This window comes from Stegodyphus dumicola, chromosome 8 (assembly GCF_044657685.1).
Source record: "Stegodyphus dumicola isolate Sdum_Otavi_A_Nest chromosome 8, ASM4465768v1".
NCBI lineage: Eukaryota > Metazoa > Arthropoda > Arachnida > Araneae > Eresidae > Stegodyphus > Stegodyphus dumicola.
In genome coordinates, this window is record NC_140775.1 from 62,812,098 (window position 1) to 62,830,555 (window position 18,458).

General features: G+C 33.7%; 1 protein-coding gene and 1 non-coding gene across 2 annotated transcripts in view; both read left to right on the forward strand.

Annotated features, from left to right (window-relative positions):
- The window catches only part of LOC118191516 (epithelial sodium channel subunit gamma-like), a 60,645-nt gene that overhangs the window by 32,176 nt on the left and 10,011 nt on the right, over positions 1 to 18,458 (forward strand). The window contains exons 7-9 of the mRNA XM_085822941.1: positions 1,505 to 1,603; positions 6,978 to 7,146; positions 16,047 to 16,110. Coding sequence (XP_085679067.1) covers positions 1,505 to 1,603; positions 6,978 to 7,146; positions 16,047 to 16,110 — 332 coding nt within the window. The remainder of the gene's footprint in view (positions 1 to 1,504; positions 1,604 to 6,977; positions 7,147 to 16,046; positions 16,111 to 18,458) is intronic.
- TRNAT-CGU (transfer RNA threonine (anticodon CGU)) lies at positions 2,915 to 2,987 on the forward strand. The gene has a single exon. It is a non-coding gene; the product is annotated as a tRNA-Thr (tRNA).

The window sequence follows — 18,458 nt, forward strand, 5'->3', positions numbered from 1 at the left end:
GTCGGTACCACCTATTTGTGTGGTAGGTCTTTGGTAAACTATGCACGAGCCTTACACTGCACTGTAACAATAAATCTGGACACTTCCAAACGGAACAGACATAAAGTATCTTCCTGTTGCGACTCCAGCTTGGAAGCTGATACTGCGCCAACACAATAAACATAATAAGCAGACATGGTACAATAAACATGGTAGCGCAAGAGAAACTTGGACAGTTCCCAATACCTAGCTATAGGTTTTCCGCGGTTAAGATAATATATCGATTTATTATTAATTTTTAAACCGCACCATGCATTCATTAACATCCCGTACTTTATGTTTGTGCTTTTATATTCATGTTTATGTTGGGTGTTATATGTATGTATATACTGAAAGTTCATGTTGTATGATATACTGTATGCTTTGTATAATTTTGTGGTATAGGTATATACGTTATATTTTATAATTCTGTGAGGAAACCAAAAATATCATTCTGTTCGACATGTACCATTGTAACCAATGTAAAAACCATTAGCTATGCAAAATCGCATGCTCAAAATTCGTAAACTACCAAAGCGGTACTCTTGTTGTCCTTGGGATGTGTTGCTGTGGATAGGAGAGGGCGTAAGACATACACTTTTTTAACCTATGTTAGACATCAGAGTTCCCACTCTCCATCACCAGTCACCACCACCAGTAGGGATAATCGATATAGATAGCCCAGTGAAACATTTTGTAGGATATTAGATGAATATGCATTTAGACTGACATGGGAACGTTATATATCTTCTGGATATTTAAAATGTAAAAAAAAACTATGTAATGTAATTAATTCTATAAAACTATTTATGTTTTTTAATTCGTTGTAGAGGCATTAGATTATTTTAAAGCAGGAAGACATGAAAATGTGCAATGCCTTCGCTGGGACTTGAACTTGGACTTCCTCGAATACGCGCCGAGCGTGCTACCGTTATACCACAAGGACATGCTGGAAGGAGAGAGAAAATTTAAAGAGCGACTGGGGATTAGGGGACCCAATCGTCAAATTCTGATGGTAAAGAATCATCATCCACCACCTTTTGTTTCTAGTTCGAGCGCCACTGTAGAAGCATTAGGTTATTTTGAAGCAGAAAGACATGAAAAAAATGTGCAGTGCCCTCGCCAGACCTCGAACCTGGATCTCTCGAACACGCGTCGCGTGTGCTACCGTTACACCACAAAGGCATGCTAGAAGGAGGGATAAAATACCTTATAAAGTTATATCATGAATTAAAGGCATTGTTATTTAAATCAATTAAATGAAAAATAAAAAGTACTATTCTTAAGAACTACATCTACTGCTTTTAAATCGGTTAATTGTTAATTAAAACCAGACAGATTAAATATGAAAGAATTACATCTTACGTTTCCCCGAATGGCAATAATAGACTTGAATGACTTGAAGAAAGAATGCAAAATCTCGTTTCGAGACTAATAGCCCTATTCGGCTAATAATAATCCTATACTAATTTTGAATTCTTTGCAGACCATAAAGAAACGAATGAAGTCTCCATACGACACAAATTGTTTTGATTACATAGAAGCGTGGATGAAGAATGATGGAACTGGACCTATCTCTGAGAGCGTAAGCCTAATTTGACATTACTGAATTACAATGAATTAATAAATTATTTACTCGAAACTATCAGAGCCATCACACTAGGTGTAGGGCTCCACTAGGTGTAGGCATCACACTAGGGGTACGACAGTTCACCCCAAACCATGACACTAAATGTAGGGATCCTATGCTGATTTTGAATGCAAGCAGGTGACATGTGGTCTCCTCGAAGCTTCCGCATACGTATACAGCCATGACAGTCCTGCACGCAGAACCGAGACTCGTCTGAAAAAGACACCATTATGCCACTCTTGTATCCAACTTTGTCGTTCGGCGCACCAGAGTAGCCATCATTACCTATGTTGCAATGTCATGGGAAGCCAAAGTAATGGTCGCCTTGATGATGGTTCACGCTGCTGCAAACGTCGACTTACCATACGAGCAGATGCTGGGGGTGATGTAAACATACTTATTTCCTGACTAATGGTCCGTAATGTATTGTAGGGTTTTGTAATTAATGCACGCAGAACCGAGACTCGTCTGAAAAAGACACCATTATGCCACTCTTGTATCCAACTTTGTCGTTTGGCGCACCAGAGTAGCCATCATTACCTATGCTGCATTGTCATGGGAAGCCAAAGTAATGGTCGCCTTGATGATGGTTCACGCTGCTGCAAACGTCGACTTACCATACGAGCAGATGCTGGGGTGATGTAAACATACTTATTTCCTGACTAATGGTCCGTAATGTATTGTAGGGTTTTGTAATTCTATATATATTTAGTCACAATATGTCTGACCTCTCAGGCGTTTGTCATGGGAGGGCGTTGAGATCCTGCATGCCATTCAGTACGCCTCTCAACAGCCCATTTATTCCATAGTTGCATGACAATGGTTGGATGTCGACCAGAGCGACAGCCGATATCACGGAACGATACTCTCTCCATAGACAACGATCCTGCTCTACCGAATTCCGACCAGTTGCTGGTAAGCCTTTCCTCTTACCCTCCTCCCTTCGCTACAAGTGCTACCGCGCATAGTTCGCAAACCCGCACTCAATCCCGGGGTAAGATGTTATTCGCCTTCTTTTCTTACCTTGGCTGTAGTGCGGCTGAATTCAGCAAAATTTAAACAAAACATCAGTATAAAAACGCTTTAATAAATCAGACTGCTACAAACATTGACGAAGTAAAAGGCATCGAAACTGAAATACTGAAATTAGAAACTGTGATAGTTTTAAATAAAATACTTCTTCTTTCAGTTTTCCAAAACATGTCATCCGTGTGTATTTGAAGCGCATTCTACCTCTTACTAAGTATACAAAGTGTACAGCCTGTCGCCACCATGGCTCAGTGGTTAGAGCACTGGTCTCGTAAACCAGGGGTCGTGAGTTCGACTCTCACTGGTGGCTGTCAGCTCACCCTTGTGTAGTTTTCTCCAAGAGAAGACATTTTGCAAAACCTTTTTCTTGGGAAATGATGCTTCACCAATCACTTGCATACTTCGAATCATACGAAATACTACTTTAGAAGAATCAATTGTTTCTGCAAGCAAAAATTTCTTCATTTCTAAACAGCACAGTTGTTACATAATCTTAATAGAAATGCACTCATTACTCAAGTTACTCATTGTTCTGAAAATTACACGTAGTAAATATCCAATTTAAAAATACAAGTATTTTGATGACACAAAAACTGTACTTTGATACTCAATGTGTCAAGAGTTTAGAATAGACCAGGTATGATTAAATGCAATGCTAGTAAGAGTCGCGAAGCAGTTATGAGGATCCGAATGCTTAAGCTACAGTCGTCAAAGCATCATTAGTTATTTAAAAAGTTATAAGTGTAACCTCATGGTTTAATATGGCTTAATGCAATAAGCTGGCAGGCACTTTTCAGGACATACCTTGCAAGTAGTTATAGCTTATGTATTGTGTTGTACCCATTGAAAAACATTTACCACTCAAAAATATTTAGTTTGATTACTTAAGAGGTTTAGAATGCCGAATTCAGAATCAGCTTTAAACACAGTATTTTTTGTATGTGAATTATCATCTCGCATACAATTTAGCAATAATTTCTGTTTCATTATTTTGACGTGGGAAAATTGCATCTTAAGAGAATTAATATTAGTTCTAATTCATGTATTAATTGCTACATATATGGATTTTAATTAAATATGTCAACTGTAAGGTTATTTTAGCAATAAAAGATAGAATTCAGGAATTTACTACTGAGCTATTTCTAATGTTTAGAATGACACAAATTAAAGGAATGATTTTATTATGATTTCTTATACCAACAGAACATTAAGTGCAATAATAATAAGAAAAAAAAACCCTCGAATAATTAAAAAATATTTTGCACTATTTCTACTGCTGTGTACGGCAAGTGAATTATGCGGCACTATATTCTGAGTTAGAATTCCGAATGGCTGGAATCTGCAATTTACAGTAAGAGTTTTTTATAATTATTGATGCCACACTGCAGGCACGTTTATGAAAGTTAACAGTTGCTTAATAATGAAAGTTAACAATTGCTTAGTAATGAAAGTAAATTTCATAAGTATTCTATCGCATAAAAGTGCACATTCTCTTATCCAATTAGTATCTATCTTGAATGAAAGATATATAAAAAACAGGTCAGTTGAACCCGCTGTGACTAACTTAGAAGGAAAGTATTGTTCGCTATATCCGATCTGATTAAAGAGGATCGGAAGATTAATTAGGAGAGGAAGTATTGTTCGCTATATCCGATCTGATTAAAAAATAGATTTCCTCACATAACGTGTAAAAATGGAATAATGAATTTGAAAAAAAAAGGTTAATAGTTCACATCTACCAAAAGAAGCGGATAATAAATTTAATTTATAAAAATCATATTAATTACGATTACAATTATTTTTAGAAGCAATCATTAAACTGATTATTTGCTTTTTTCGATTTCACTATCCGCAGACAGCTTTGCACGATAAATTACTTGGTATAAATATCATCCATAGCAGTTATAAGACACCAAAAAGGAATAGCAAAGAATATTAACGAATTTACTTTTAACTTAACTTCTGAGTATAAAAATAATTTGTGAAGTTATGCTGGTGTGATGCAGACTGCAGAGAAATGTTATCCATATTTGGAAAGGAAAGATTCAATAACCTTTATTATGAATATCCTATGTCCTGCAGAAGACTTAAAGAATGTATTATTAACCATCATTTGAAGGATAATAATTTTAGAGCATTTATACTGAAATAAAACGGATAAGGGTCAAAATTTCACTCTGTAAAGATATTGTAAACCCCAAGCTCCCGTGACTACTCCAACCTTTCCTGAATAGCGAAAGTTTCAAAATTTTCATTTCAACATCAGCCTTGAATAGAGCTCTGTTTAAAAGCTCAGTCAAAAATTTTGAATGGAATAAAAGAAGCCACTCATTTTCTTTGGTTCCATGGTCACTAACACTATATGATGTTTTAGTATACTGAATTAGAAAATTTGAAAGATTTAAAATCAGAATTTTGGGATTAATATTAAAATAACTTACTATTTCTTTTCTATTTACAGGAACTCACTTTGAAATATGTTCTAAAATTAAGAAATTTTTTAACTTTAAAGCTATCTTTCATATTAAAAATAATATTCTCTCTCTAAACTCTAACCTATCTGCTAACTATCATATTAAATAGGAAGAAAACAAAGTTATAATCTGAAACACCCAAAGAAATCTTCGCAACATGTAACGAATAAAATTAGATAACATTTCGGTGAAATAATTTTATTGTAAATTATATGAAAATTATTATAAGAAAGAAAAATGTCATAAAATCACTTTAAAAACCGTCCAGCGTCTAACGCACACTGGACGTTTAAACAAAAATGCCACGTTCCTCAGCTCTAGGTGCTACTTTATAAAGCTCGTAAAACCTCATTCAACCGAAGATGAAGAAGGTCTTCTTCCATGGTGATGCAGCTGAATTTAGCAAACTTTAAAGAAAAGAGCAGTTTGAAAAGGCTTTAATAAGTCAGACCGCTACAGACGTTAACGAAGTAAAAGGCATCGAAACTGGAATTAGAAACTTGATTGTTTCAAGTAAAGGTTTATACTTCTTCATTTATTTTTCCAAAAAATGCAATCCAAATTCGTTGCAAACTCTATTGGCAACTAATTCTACCTATTATTAATATAAAATAACAGAAAGTGGCCGTCATAGCTCAGTGGTTAGAGCACTGGTCTCGTAACTCAGCGGTCGTGAGTTCGATCCTCATTGGAGGCTTTCTCAAGAAGGAAGGGTTTTGCTAAAACAATTCAAAATCTTGGGGAAAGCCAGTACAACATTCGCTTACATAGTTCGAACCGTAGGAGATACTTCTTTAGAAGAATGGGTTGTTTTCCTAAGCAAAAATTTCTTTGTTTTTAGGCTGAACAGTTATCACATAATGCTAATAAAAGAGATAACTACTCATTATTGTTCTGAGAATTCGGCTGTTGTTGTTGTCTCTTCTAAATAAAAAATTCAAAATTTTAATGGCACAAAAAATTATCCTTTGATACTAAATGCCTCAAGTGTTTAACATAGACCAGGTGTACAACAGAGTCCCGCAAACTCGACATAAAGTAGACTGAGAGGCTGTCGAGTTTTACGGAATAAGGGCTGGGCTTTTCATAACTCTTAATATTTAACCCGAGATATTATTTTTATAATGTTTTAACTAAAAAACTCTAAAACTCAAATATTATAATCCTAGAGACAAATGATATATGAATTAAAAAAATCTACTCTTGCCCATTGATCTGTGGGTGGTGGTACCGCATTTTCCATCTGTCGAGCCAGCCAGCACTAGCAGTAAATACAGGCTTTTCTTTTTGAAATTCATCAAAAATTTTCAGGGTTTTCTCTCGTGAAATAGGTCCTGAAGTGGGTGTTCCTTTGTTGTCCTGAAGCACAAATAAATCGCCTTGTTCACTTTTTGGTATTCACCACCTTTCATACTTTTCCTTCGTTTAAACTATCCGTATATGCTCTTTTCACACACTAAGACTCGATTTCGGACCTCTTCGTTTTCCACCGTATCAAAGTAGTTTGTCCAACACCTAAATCCATGGTAATTTTGTTTACACTTTTCCCTTTGTCCAATCTCTTTAAAGTATCTAGTCTTATTTCCATCGTCACTTTAGTTTGCTTTCTTTTCTTTTCGGACGACATTTTCACTTCACAGAATATCCAAAGTTCCCAAAAATATGTAAAACTTATACGCCTGGATCTCAACTGAGGAAATTAAGGGCTAAATCTTTCTGATTCTATCATAAGAAAGGATTGATTTTATGCATCTTTCTATTAAAACTTTAAAACTGCTTGAGAAGTGTTTGTATCGAAATATTATAAAATTATATTTTTTTCATAGGACTGTGTACAGTTTTGTAAAATGAAGCACAATAGTTTGGATGGACGAGGTTGCCAGCCTTTCAGTATTTGGTATCCCCACAATGAAGCAAGATGCAATGATACAAAAAGGGATGCCTGCAAAATTGTTGATGATCTCTTTGTTGTTTGTAACGAAACTTTACAAAAAAGTAAGATGAAGCGATTTCAATCATATGTAGTAAATATGTGAGATGACATTTTGATAATCAGAGATAATGAATTTCTGAAAATAATCTGCTTAAAGATATATGATCTGAAAGAATATTTTCACTTTTCGTACAAGAATTATCTAGAAAAATCGCATACATATCAACTGAGCTCTGTATAAAGTATATTATTCATCAATCTGAGATTACCTAAATTAGCTTCGGATAATTTTCTCTATCCCAGTCTTTTAAAAGATGTGAATTTATTCCTTGAAAAATTTATTTTATACGTGAATAAAAATGAGTAATTTAACTTAGTAAATAAATAATCTGGAAAATTTTATCTTAATGACACTCTGAATTTTATTTACCAATAGGTGTTAATCAAAGATAGACTATGTAATTTATGAATACACCATGTACTAATGAAAAACGTAAACAGTTTCCAAATTTTTGAGTTCAAGAACTTAAATAGGCTTGTTAAGCTAACACTTTTATCTAAAGAGATCTTCAAGATTCATGGAAAGTTTCGGTGAATTACTACTTATTATAATGAAGCAGATGTACTTACCCTCTTCAACGCAGAATTTAAATATGCAAAGAGAGTTATCGCATTTAACTTAGAAATTTTAAAATAATATCTTATGCGCATCTTAATTACATTTCATAATAGTATGATAAATATAATAGAAAGATTTTGCATCGAAAGCGGAATATTTCTGAATTTATTTCGCTAGTTAAAGTAAACGATTCCCAAAAATGATAACTATATGAAAGCAAAATACTCTATGGAGAAATTTCATGTCATTATAAAAATATCCTTTTTGCTATTTTTGCGCAATCATTCTACATTGCTTGAATCTTGTTATGTTTGAATCTTAGTTTTAGATTTATTAAGGTTACGGTAAAATTCGATCTTTAGAACTTAGAAGGCGTAATTTAATTTAAAGTCGACATTTCGTATCATATGATTCTAATCTTATAAAAAAAGTATTTTAATCAATTGACAAATCAAATTTGGAAATGCATAAAGATTTAGATATTCAAATTTCAATTCAATCCTAAATTAAAACTACTGACTGAAGTAAACTGAGACGATTTTCGTAACCTGCGCAGTAAGTTCTTTAGAATTTAGGATATGAAGCTTGCTTTTGCTGTCTCTTGTACATTAAATAGGATAAAATTTCAAACAAAACGCTCCTTATGATGTTATACTGTAAGTTTTTTTATGCATATTTAGACATAAAAATATTTACAATACTTTTGATATGAATTATGCTCTTTATTTTATTCATGATAATGTTTAGATCAATTAAATAATCGTTGAAGGTTATATATGTTTGTATGGTGTCTCTTCATGAGTCATAATTTCTCAAGTTGATTTCATTTTCAGGAAACAGGTTGGGAGAGCATTAGAATTTCAAATCAAAACTTCAAGATTTCACAGAAATAACATTTATTAACGATAAACTTAAAGATATAGTATATTACTTCCGCCTATAGCGGCCATGAAACATAATCAAGCATCAAAAGGGTATGACATGCGTCATTCTTCATGTTCAAGCGTCAAAAGGAATATTTTTCATCGGCGCGCATCAAGAGCGCCACCTATCTACCGAAAAGACGGAACATACTCCGCCCCGATGAACATTGGTTTATTACAACATTATTATAAAGATCTTCAATTTTAGATTTAAACAAGTTTCCCAAAAGTTCAACAGTATATCATATAAAATAACAATGCATAATGACAAATTTAAATTGAATAACAACATTAAATTTAGCACAAAAGTTTACAAATAAAACATACTTACAATCTCTAGAAGGAAAACAAAATAATGAAACTGCTAAATTACCATAATCCACAATTGTGGTCCATTCTCAGAATCTGAAACATAGTTGAATTAATAATAATAATAAAGACACAAATTATGAATATACAATTAATGTTTTTTTAGAGTCTTATTCACTCAATGGTAAGCGGGAAAGTTTATGTATAGGACGCTTCATTTCGCCCAATAAAGTTTTTAGTTTCACAACACGAACTTTTCCATTAGCACCAGGATATAGTTCAATTACTCGTCCAAGTTGCCACTTTAATGGAGGCAAATTTTCGTCCTTTATCAAGACTAAGTCATTGATGGCTAAATTTGGTTTATCCCTCAACCATTTGGTACGCCCTTGTAATTGTGAAAGATAATCTCTAGCCCAACGTTTCCAAAAGCTCTAGAAAATTTGCTGTGTCAATTTCCATCTTTCAGCAGGGGTTAGCTTATTATTTGTAAGATCAGGTTCAGGAAGTGCTGTTAATGTAGTCCCAATTAGGAAATGTCCAGGTGTTAAAGGATTAAAATCTTCAGGGTCAGATGAGATGGAAACTATTGGCTTGGAATTCAAACACGCCTCGATTTGTGTAATTAAGGTGTGAAATTCTTCGTATGTCAGAACCTGGGTCCCAATAGGCCGCTTTAAGTGAATCTTTATTTGTTTCATTTCAGCCTCCCAAAGGCCTCCAAAGTGAGGGGCAGCAGGAGGATTGAAGATGCATTGAATATTTTCACCGCTCAGGTAGTTTTGAAATGCTTCCTCAGAGGAAAGTGTAGCTATGTATCTTCTTAATTCTCGATCAGCCCCAACAAAGTTGGTTCCTCTATCTGAAAAGATTTTTTGGGTTTTCCTCTGCGCGACGCAAATCTTTTCAGAGATGCTAGGAATGCTTCAGTTGTTAGATCACTGACTACTTCTAGGTGAATGGCCTTTGTGGTGAAGCATATGTAAAGGCAAAGGTAACATTTATATCTCGTTCCCGCTCTTCCTTTCCTAGCTTTAATTAAAAAGGGGCCTGCAAAATCTAGTCCTGTATTCGAGAATGTTCTATCCGGCAATACGCGAGAAGCAGGTAGGTCGCCCATTATCTATTATTATGCTTGTTCGATTTTTAAAACATTTTATACATTTCCAAATTATTTTTCTTACAATTTCTTGGCCATTAACGATCCAATATTTCTGTCACAGAGCAGATAATGTTAATGTGGCTCCTCCGTGAAGGTTCACTTCGTGAAAGTGTTTGACTATCAATTCAGTAACTTGGTGACTTTTGGGAAGAATGATTGGCTATTTTGTGTTTTCTGAAAGATTCGAGTTACAGAGTCTACCACCGATTCTAAGGATTTCTTCTCTATCAAGAAAAGGATTTAATTTCAGGATTTTACTGCTGAGGTTCAATTTCTTCCCTGCTTTCAGAAGTCTAATTTCTTCTTTAAATTCGGAATTTTGCATGATTTTAAAAATCAAATTGCTTGCCTTATCCATTGAACTGTTAAAAAACCCTTGAGTTTTAAAGATGTAGGTTTAATATTGTGGCAGAATCTTAAACACCATGCAGTTACGCGTTTCAATTTTTTCCAGGATGAAAACCTGGATATCAATTCAAATTCAGCCTCTTGGCTAATAACAGAACATACAGTAGTTTGACGCTGTTCTACCTGTACCTCTTCCACCATAGGCTCGATCAAAGGATCAAAAGATGATGAACGTAAAATTTCCTCTTTTAACCACACTGGTCCATTGAACCAAAGTTTATTTCCCACTAGATCAGAAGCTCTTAATCCACGTGAAACTAAGTCAGCCGGATTGTCATTTCCCTTACAGTATTTCCCTTGCGAAGGGGATACAACATCTTGTATTTCACGTACACGATTAGCAACAAAGGGTTTCCATTTATCAGCGGTACCCCTGATCCAGTGAAGAACAATTTTAGAGTCACTAAAACAAAATACATTATCTTCTTGGATATTAAATAATTTCCTTAAATATTTAACTATTCTTGCGGCAATAATGTCTCCCATAAGTTCTAAACGAGGCAAGGTTAATTTTTTAAGTGGGGATACACGGCTCTTTGAAAGAACAAAAGACGTACAGCAAGAATCAGGATCACGAAAATATGCAACAGCTCCATATCCCTTGAGGCTGGCGTCACAAAAGACAAAAAGCTCTATTTTATCGAAATTTACACATTCATCATTTAATATGTATTTTCTAGGAATACACAAGTTGAGAATAACTTCAATTTCAAAGTACCAAGTTTTAAATTTTTCACTCAAATAGCTGGGCAAAATTGTATCCCAATCAATACCCAATTCCCATAACTCTTGTAATAAGAATATTATTCTGATAACAAAAGGTGCAATGAAACCAACTGGGTCATAAATTTTTGCCACAATCTGTAATACCTTTCGCTTCGTAACGTGTTTCCAGTCAACTGGTTGTAAAAGTTCTTGTACATCTAATTTCAATGTGTCCTCATCCAAATCCCAAATTATTCCCAGCACCTTTAACGTTTTCTTATCCAAATTATCTTCTTTATTAATTAAACCAATATCTTGCCAATGATTTTTTAAAGATACGGATTTTGATTCAAATTTTCTTAAGTTCATACCAGCGTCTTGAAGAATTTTAACTGCATCAGTTGATAATGAGAAAACTTCTTCAACGGAGTCTGCTCCATGGATAAGGTCATCAACATATAAGGACTTATTTAACATGTCAACAGCTTTGCTATATTTCTTTTTATAACCCTTAATATGATGTTTGATAGTGGCGGACAAAATAAACGGACTTGTTGTCATTCCAAACGGCACTCGGCACATTCGGAAAACCTTAAAGCCTAAACTATTGTCACTATCGTCGTAAGAATGATCAAACCACAAGAACCTTAAAAAATTTCTATCTTCACTATCAATTTGAATTTGGTGAAAAGCCTTCTCTATGTCTGCACAAAATGCAACTTTATGAACGCGAAATTTTAAAATTATATCCAACAAGTTAGGATTTAAATTAGGGCCTGATATCAAACATTCATTTAACGATTTAGCTCCTTCAGACCTAGAGGAGGCATCATAAACTATTCTTATTCTTGTTGTTACTTTTCCTTCACGTATAACGGGTCTATGAGGCATATAATAACAGTTAGGTTCATTTTCAACAAACTTGCATTGTTCAACAATCCCCCTTTCAACTTGTTCTCTAATTATATTATCACATTCATTATATAGGAAATCATTTCCCTTTAATTTATGCTTTAGTCCTAGAAATCGTTGTTTAGCAAAGAAAAAATTATCAGCGAGTTGTGATTTATTGTCCTTCCAAAAGAGTTTTGTTTCGTACCTGCCGTTATTAAATTTTAAACTGTCGTTAAAATGCTTAATAGTATCCAAATCAGTTTCCGAAAATGTTTTTTCATTTTCAATTCCTATCGAATCTAATTTCCAAAATGACTGCAAATCAAATGTGTTTCCTTCAACGGTAGATAAAAACAACGCATTAATTCGAGTATTATTATTTTTTACTTTACCCATCACTGTGTATCCAAATATCGTCGATACTATAAACAAACCATCATTTATCATTGAATTACTTCCTGTTTGTATATACCAGAAATGCTTCACGCCAAGCAGAATATTTATGTTCTCATTAACGGGACTTGTATCCGAAAGTTCCAAACCCTTTTTAGTCATAAATTCTTTAATGTTTTGACATGTTGATGGTGCCTGGAATTCTACTGATGATATTAATTCTATCCCGATAGCTTCTACAACAAGGCAGCGTTCATCGTTTTTATTTTTTATTTTTAGACTATATACATCAAATTCTTGCGAGTTACCGCGCTGATTTCCAAACGAATAAATTGTTAGAGATTCTTTTCTAATGACTTGCAATTCTAAATCGCGCGCTAACTTGTGGGTGATGAAGTTTCGTTCACTACCTGAATCAATTAATAATCTTACGATTCTCGATTTATTTTTTCTTTGAGCAATAACAGAGCATGTCTGTGAAAGCACACTATTTTCAGGTTTTAGAGTGTTACAGTGGAAAGTACATACTAAAGTTTTATTTTGCGTATCTGCGGATTTAACATCTTCCATTTCTTTCGATTTCAAACGGCAGAAAAGTTTATTATGATTTTTTCTCGTTACAATTTTCGCATGGTTGTATTTTTGATCGACAATTCGATGACAAATGTGATTTTAGAAGGCATCTGTAACAGCGACCTTCCCGTTTTAATTTGTTTCGTTTTTGTTCGTCGGAAAATTTCAAACATCCGGCAGATGCATGTTCGTTTGATTTGCAGAATATGCAAAACATTTTTACCGATGTGTTTAAAGCAGAAGCTTGTGATTTGACTTTATAATTTTTGAACCCTTGTTTAGGATTAACCCCTGTGTATTTATTACCTTTTGAGCTATTAATTAAAATACTTGCTTCTCGGCATTCAGTTTCGATTTTAATGAACTCTATTAATTCACTTACTTCTATAGTTTGGTTAGATGTTCTTTTTCTATGGAATTCAAGAGCTAAATCTTCAGGTAACAATTTAAGAATTATTGGGTTCAATAACTGTCCATATGAACCGCTAGTAACATCTAAACTACTTACATTTCTAAAGCAGATTTGTAACTGATCATAGAGCTTTCTTAACTCAAAAACATTTGAAGAACTTTTAACTGGTTCTAACTGTAACAACATTTGCATGAATTTTGATATAATAACATCTTTACGACCAAACCTCTCTTCTAAACTTTTAATGCATAGATCATAATTTTCTTCAGATAAAGCATAACCAGAAACACAATTATATGCTGAACCAGATAATAAACTTTTCAAATATGTAAACTTATCTATTTTAGATAAACTTGGATTAGAATGAATAGCATTATTATACGAATTAAAGAATTCGAGCCATTTACTGGGATCATCAGCAAATTTTTCAATATTTAATATAGGTAACTTTACTGAAGCATTACTTGTAACAACATTATTACCATTCAGAGTACTACTAATACCATTACTAGTTGTAATTATACTTCTTTCAACAACTTCATTACTGTTAATTTTCTTTACTTTACTAACAATCTTAGCTTTAAATGTTATAATTTTTTCATCATACTCTTCACATACAAGTAGTTCGTTATCATATTCCTTTTCATCAATTATGAGAGCATCGATCTTTGAGTCAAGATTTTTAAGTTTCTAATGGTATTCAATTAACAATTCATATGATGAATTTAGATCTTCTAGATGTTCTTTACTTAATTCTTCCGATAATAATTTTTCAAGTTTATTTAGAAGTGTAGTAACTTTACTACGTACAATAGCACGTTTCTTTTTCTCTTTTGCTAAATCATCCATTATGTTTCGTTTTCAAAAATCGATACCAAGAACAAATAAATCAAAATTCTTACCTTTCAAAAGGTAATTCAAAAGGTCAACCCCTTTTCGCGGGTTTCAGACACCAAAATGTGTATGGTGTCTCTTCATGAGTCGTAATTTCTCAAGTTGATTTCGTTTTCAGGAAACAGGTTGGGAGAGCATTAGAATTTCAAATCAAAACTTCAAGATTTCACAGAACACAGAAATAACATTTATTAACGATAAACTTAAAGATATAGTATATTACTTCCGTCTATAGCGGCCATGAAACATAATCAAGCATCAAAAGGGTATGGCATGCGTCATTCTTCAAGTTCAAGCTTCAAGTGGAATATTTTTCATCGGCGCGCATCAAGAGCGCCACCTATCTACCGAAAAGACGGAACAATGTTGAACAACCAGAATGAACTATTGGCAAAATTCTATACAATTGCATATGGAAAATTCATATCTAAACCTTATTTAAACTATTATAGTTCATACATACTGTATGTTTTCCAACGCATAAAAGTATTTGCATTCTTTGTAATGTTTATTCACATAGGATAATTAAATGGGAGGTAGGGATATCTCATTTTAGATTTTTAAGTAGAGTAATTTATGCCAAACATTTGAAACAGAGTAGTAAAAAGTCAATAGCACTTCCATAAAACATATAAAAATAGAACATATGCTATTCTTAAAATCAATCTTCTTAGAATCCTTTTCTTATTTTCTTAATCCTTTACTACTTTTAATTACAAGTTACAATTAGAATTTTTATTATCCTTTGCTCAAAGTGTTTATGTAAAATTGAATGCAATTCAGGGAATTGTTTATTTATCTTTATGCTATCTATTAGCAAATTAGTTAATTACTGCATTTGTATATATTTTTTAAGGGCGAGGCAATATGTTTTCTTCGAAATACCTGTGACTTTTTTTTACTGAAAATAGCTTATATATATTGTTGAATTTCATTATATAAAATTGTGAAAGAGTTTAAATCCCAGTTTGCAAATTCAAATAGTATTCAATGTTCAGTCCTAAAGTAGAATACGAAAGACAGAATCTTGCCAATCTTCCCAAATAGCTCGACATTTACGTCAAGAAAATCACAGTTGTAATCCGAACTGACAACAAGAATTTTTGGTACATATGTGAATAGAATAATAGATTAATAAACCTCAGAGTTGTAATACGAGTTTAAATAAAGCCTTTTCTATGCATGAGCGTAGAGTTATCAGAAAACACATTATCAGGACTATAACATGAACACAAATTAAGTATTTTATATGTTTCTGTGTGTTAGAATAATTGGAAAATGATTATCAGAACTGTAATAAATTAAAATTAAAAATTTGCTGCTCATTTGTGAGTTATAATAATCGCAAAATAAACTTTTGACTAAGAAAGTAAGAAATTCTTTACTATAAAACAGCTGACATGCAGAAAGCTTTAGCTAACAGGCCACAAATTCGTAATTTTGCCTTTTCGTCCGAAAGTGATTATTCTGAAATATTTATTATATTTATAAGCAAAGTAACAACTAGTTACTTTTAAATAAGTTAATTTTATTTTACTTCTCTTAAGATTCAAAGAAAGTCCTTTCACAGATATGCTTCTGTTTTTTAAATTTATAAAATAAGAATATTCCTAATGATATTGAAACCTTTGTTATAAAATTATTGAAATTTATTTATTTATGAATTTTAGTTTCAGATGAATATTCCCAGAAAATCGCAGAAACATGTGCTGCGGAATGCAAACCTGCATGTTGGTAATAAAGAATTCTGTATAATTGTTTGACGAATTATATAATTTTATAAGAATATTTTAAGTGTTGGCAAATCATCCATATTCAGCTGCTTTTATTGCTAGAGGCAATTCCAGTTTTCAATTCCGTTCAGCATAAAATGTTATATTGACTCGTTAGAGTCGTCAAATAAACAAAAGATACTTATAATCAATTTAAATCACGTAATCTTAAATAAACGTTTTATTTCTTTTGTGCTGTTTGCTCTTAGAAAATGTTTTAAATTAAGAACTGGTGACTTCTTTGAAACAGTTTTATTTTAAAGCATTTGGTCAGACTTCGAAATCTTGCAGTTTCATTTTGGAAGTACTAAAGATTAGAATTTTTTTTTGATCGAAGATTACATTTATGCATTTACATTTACCGAAGAGATTACATTGAGACAAAGGGCCCACCAGCGGCCGAGCGGTAAAGTCGCTGAACATTGGTAGTTCGATCCGAGGTTCGAATCCCGCGAACGGGCTGGCTGCATGGGCGTTTTCGTGGTTTTCCCCATGTGTAACGTGTATACGAGTCAGTTTCCCTTAGAAAGTCCTCCACGAAGGCATCCCTTCTCTTAGGCAGATAGGCCTTGTCTGCTTTGCCGTAATTAAATACACCAAAACACACACACATTGAGGCAAAAATAAATTCCCAAGTACCCAAGAGGATACTCAGTTTAACTGTAAACATTAAATTTAATACCTAAATTACATTTTCTAGGAATAATGAAGTTTACCTATCTTGAACAAAATTAGATTGTAAAAATTTGTTTCAGCTTTCAATGCCAAAAATCGTATTTTAGATTAACTCATCATTAAATATCAAAACTTCTGTTCGCAGTAGAAAGTAAATTTAGTTATTCTTAATTTTATTAAAGCATGTGCATGAAATATCCGTTTGAACACTTGCATACATAGAAACAAGATAAAATTATTAAAAGGAAAGATGTAAAAATGAAATTCATTTTATCTGCAAATGAATCCGAAGCATGTAGAAAAAATTAATATGAATTATTATCTATTGCAGGTATTACTATTTGTACGATAATGTACTCATTCCTAAAATAGTGTTATGAGTTATTTATATTTAATGCAAATTTATATTGATTTTTTGAAGTGATAATAGTAAACAGAAGGAAATAAATTTTTAAATTAACTAATTTTGCTCCTGAAACGTCAAGCATACTTAAAACCAGCCCTTACGTTTTGCAGATGTAGAAAAAATATATTATAAATAAACTTGCCATGAAAATAAGGAGATATATTTGCTGAAAAGCATCTTCTAATTCTATAACTCTGGCCCCTGTACCGATAAAATTGATAGTTCAATATGGGCTCGAATCCCAGCGATTAGGCTGGTTGCCTGTTTTTGTAAATGTTTCCCCATGTGTACTGCTGGCCATTAAATTGCAACAACAGGAAGGACTGATCTGACGAACGTCAAAATCACATGAAAGGAAGACCAGGCTGGGATATGCAAATTATTAGTATTTCAGCGCATTTAAACGACCCTGGAAGTAGACACCCCGTCTGAAGTACTGCATAAAGTTGTGTATGGAATTTTTCATTCGGGAAAAGCTTTGTAAGGACGGAGTATGCTCAGAATATCGTGTTATGCCTCGATAATTAAGAAGAAATACTTACCAGCAAGTGGCGGAATTCGGTAAAGGCAGGATCGTTACCTATCAAAAGTGGGGATTATCGTTCTATGCTATCGCCTGTCAAACTGGTCGACACCCAAACACTGTCATGTAAATATGGAATCAATGGGTTGCTGAGGGTCATACGGAGCAACATGCAGGATCTCCTCCCTCCCATGACTGACGCCGGAGAGGAGACACATATTGTGAGGTCAGCCCTGCAAAACCGCACAACCACATCACGGACCATTAGTCAAGAATTGGGCATGTTTTCCAGAACTCCCAGTATCCGCTCGTCCGTCGGCGTTTGCAGCAGCGAGGACTATCAGCACGGCATACTTCGGCTTCCCTTGACAATGCAGCATAGAGAGATGGCGAATGTGGTGCCCGAACGACAAAGTTGTATACAGGAGTGGCACAATGTCGTCTTTTCAGACGAATCCCAGTTCTGTGTGCAGTATTCTGATGTCAGTATAACTGTCTCGAGTCTTCGAGGAGACTGCACGTCGTCTGCTTGCATTTGATATCGGCATAGGGAACCTGAACCTTGTGTGATGGTTTGGGTAGCCACTGGGTACACGGCACGCACATCTATAGTTCGAATCGATGGTAATTTGAACACAGATCGGTACATTTCTGACATCTTAAGTCGAGTGGTTGTGCCCTATCTTTGAGACTTGCCAAACGCCAT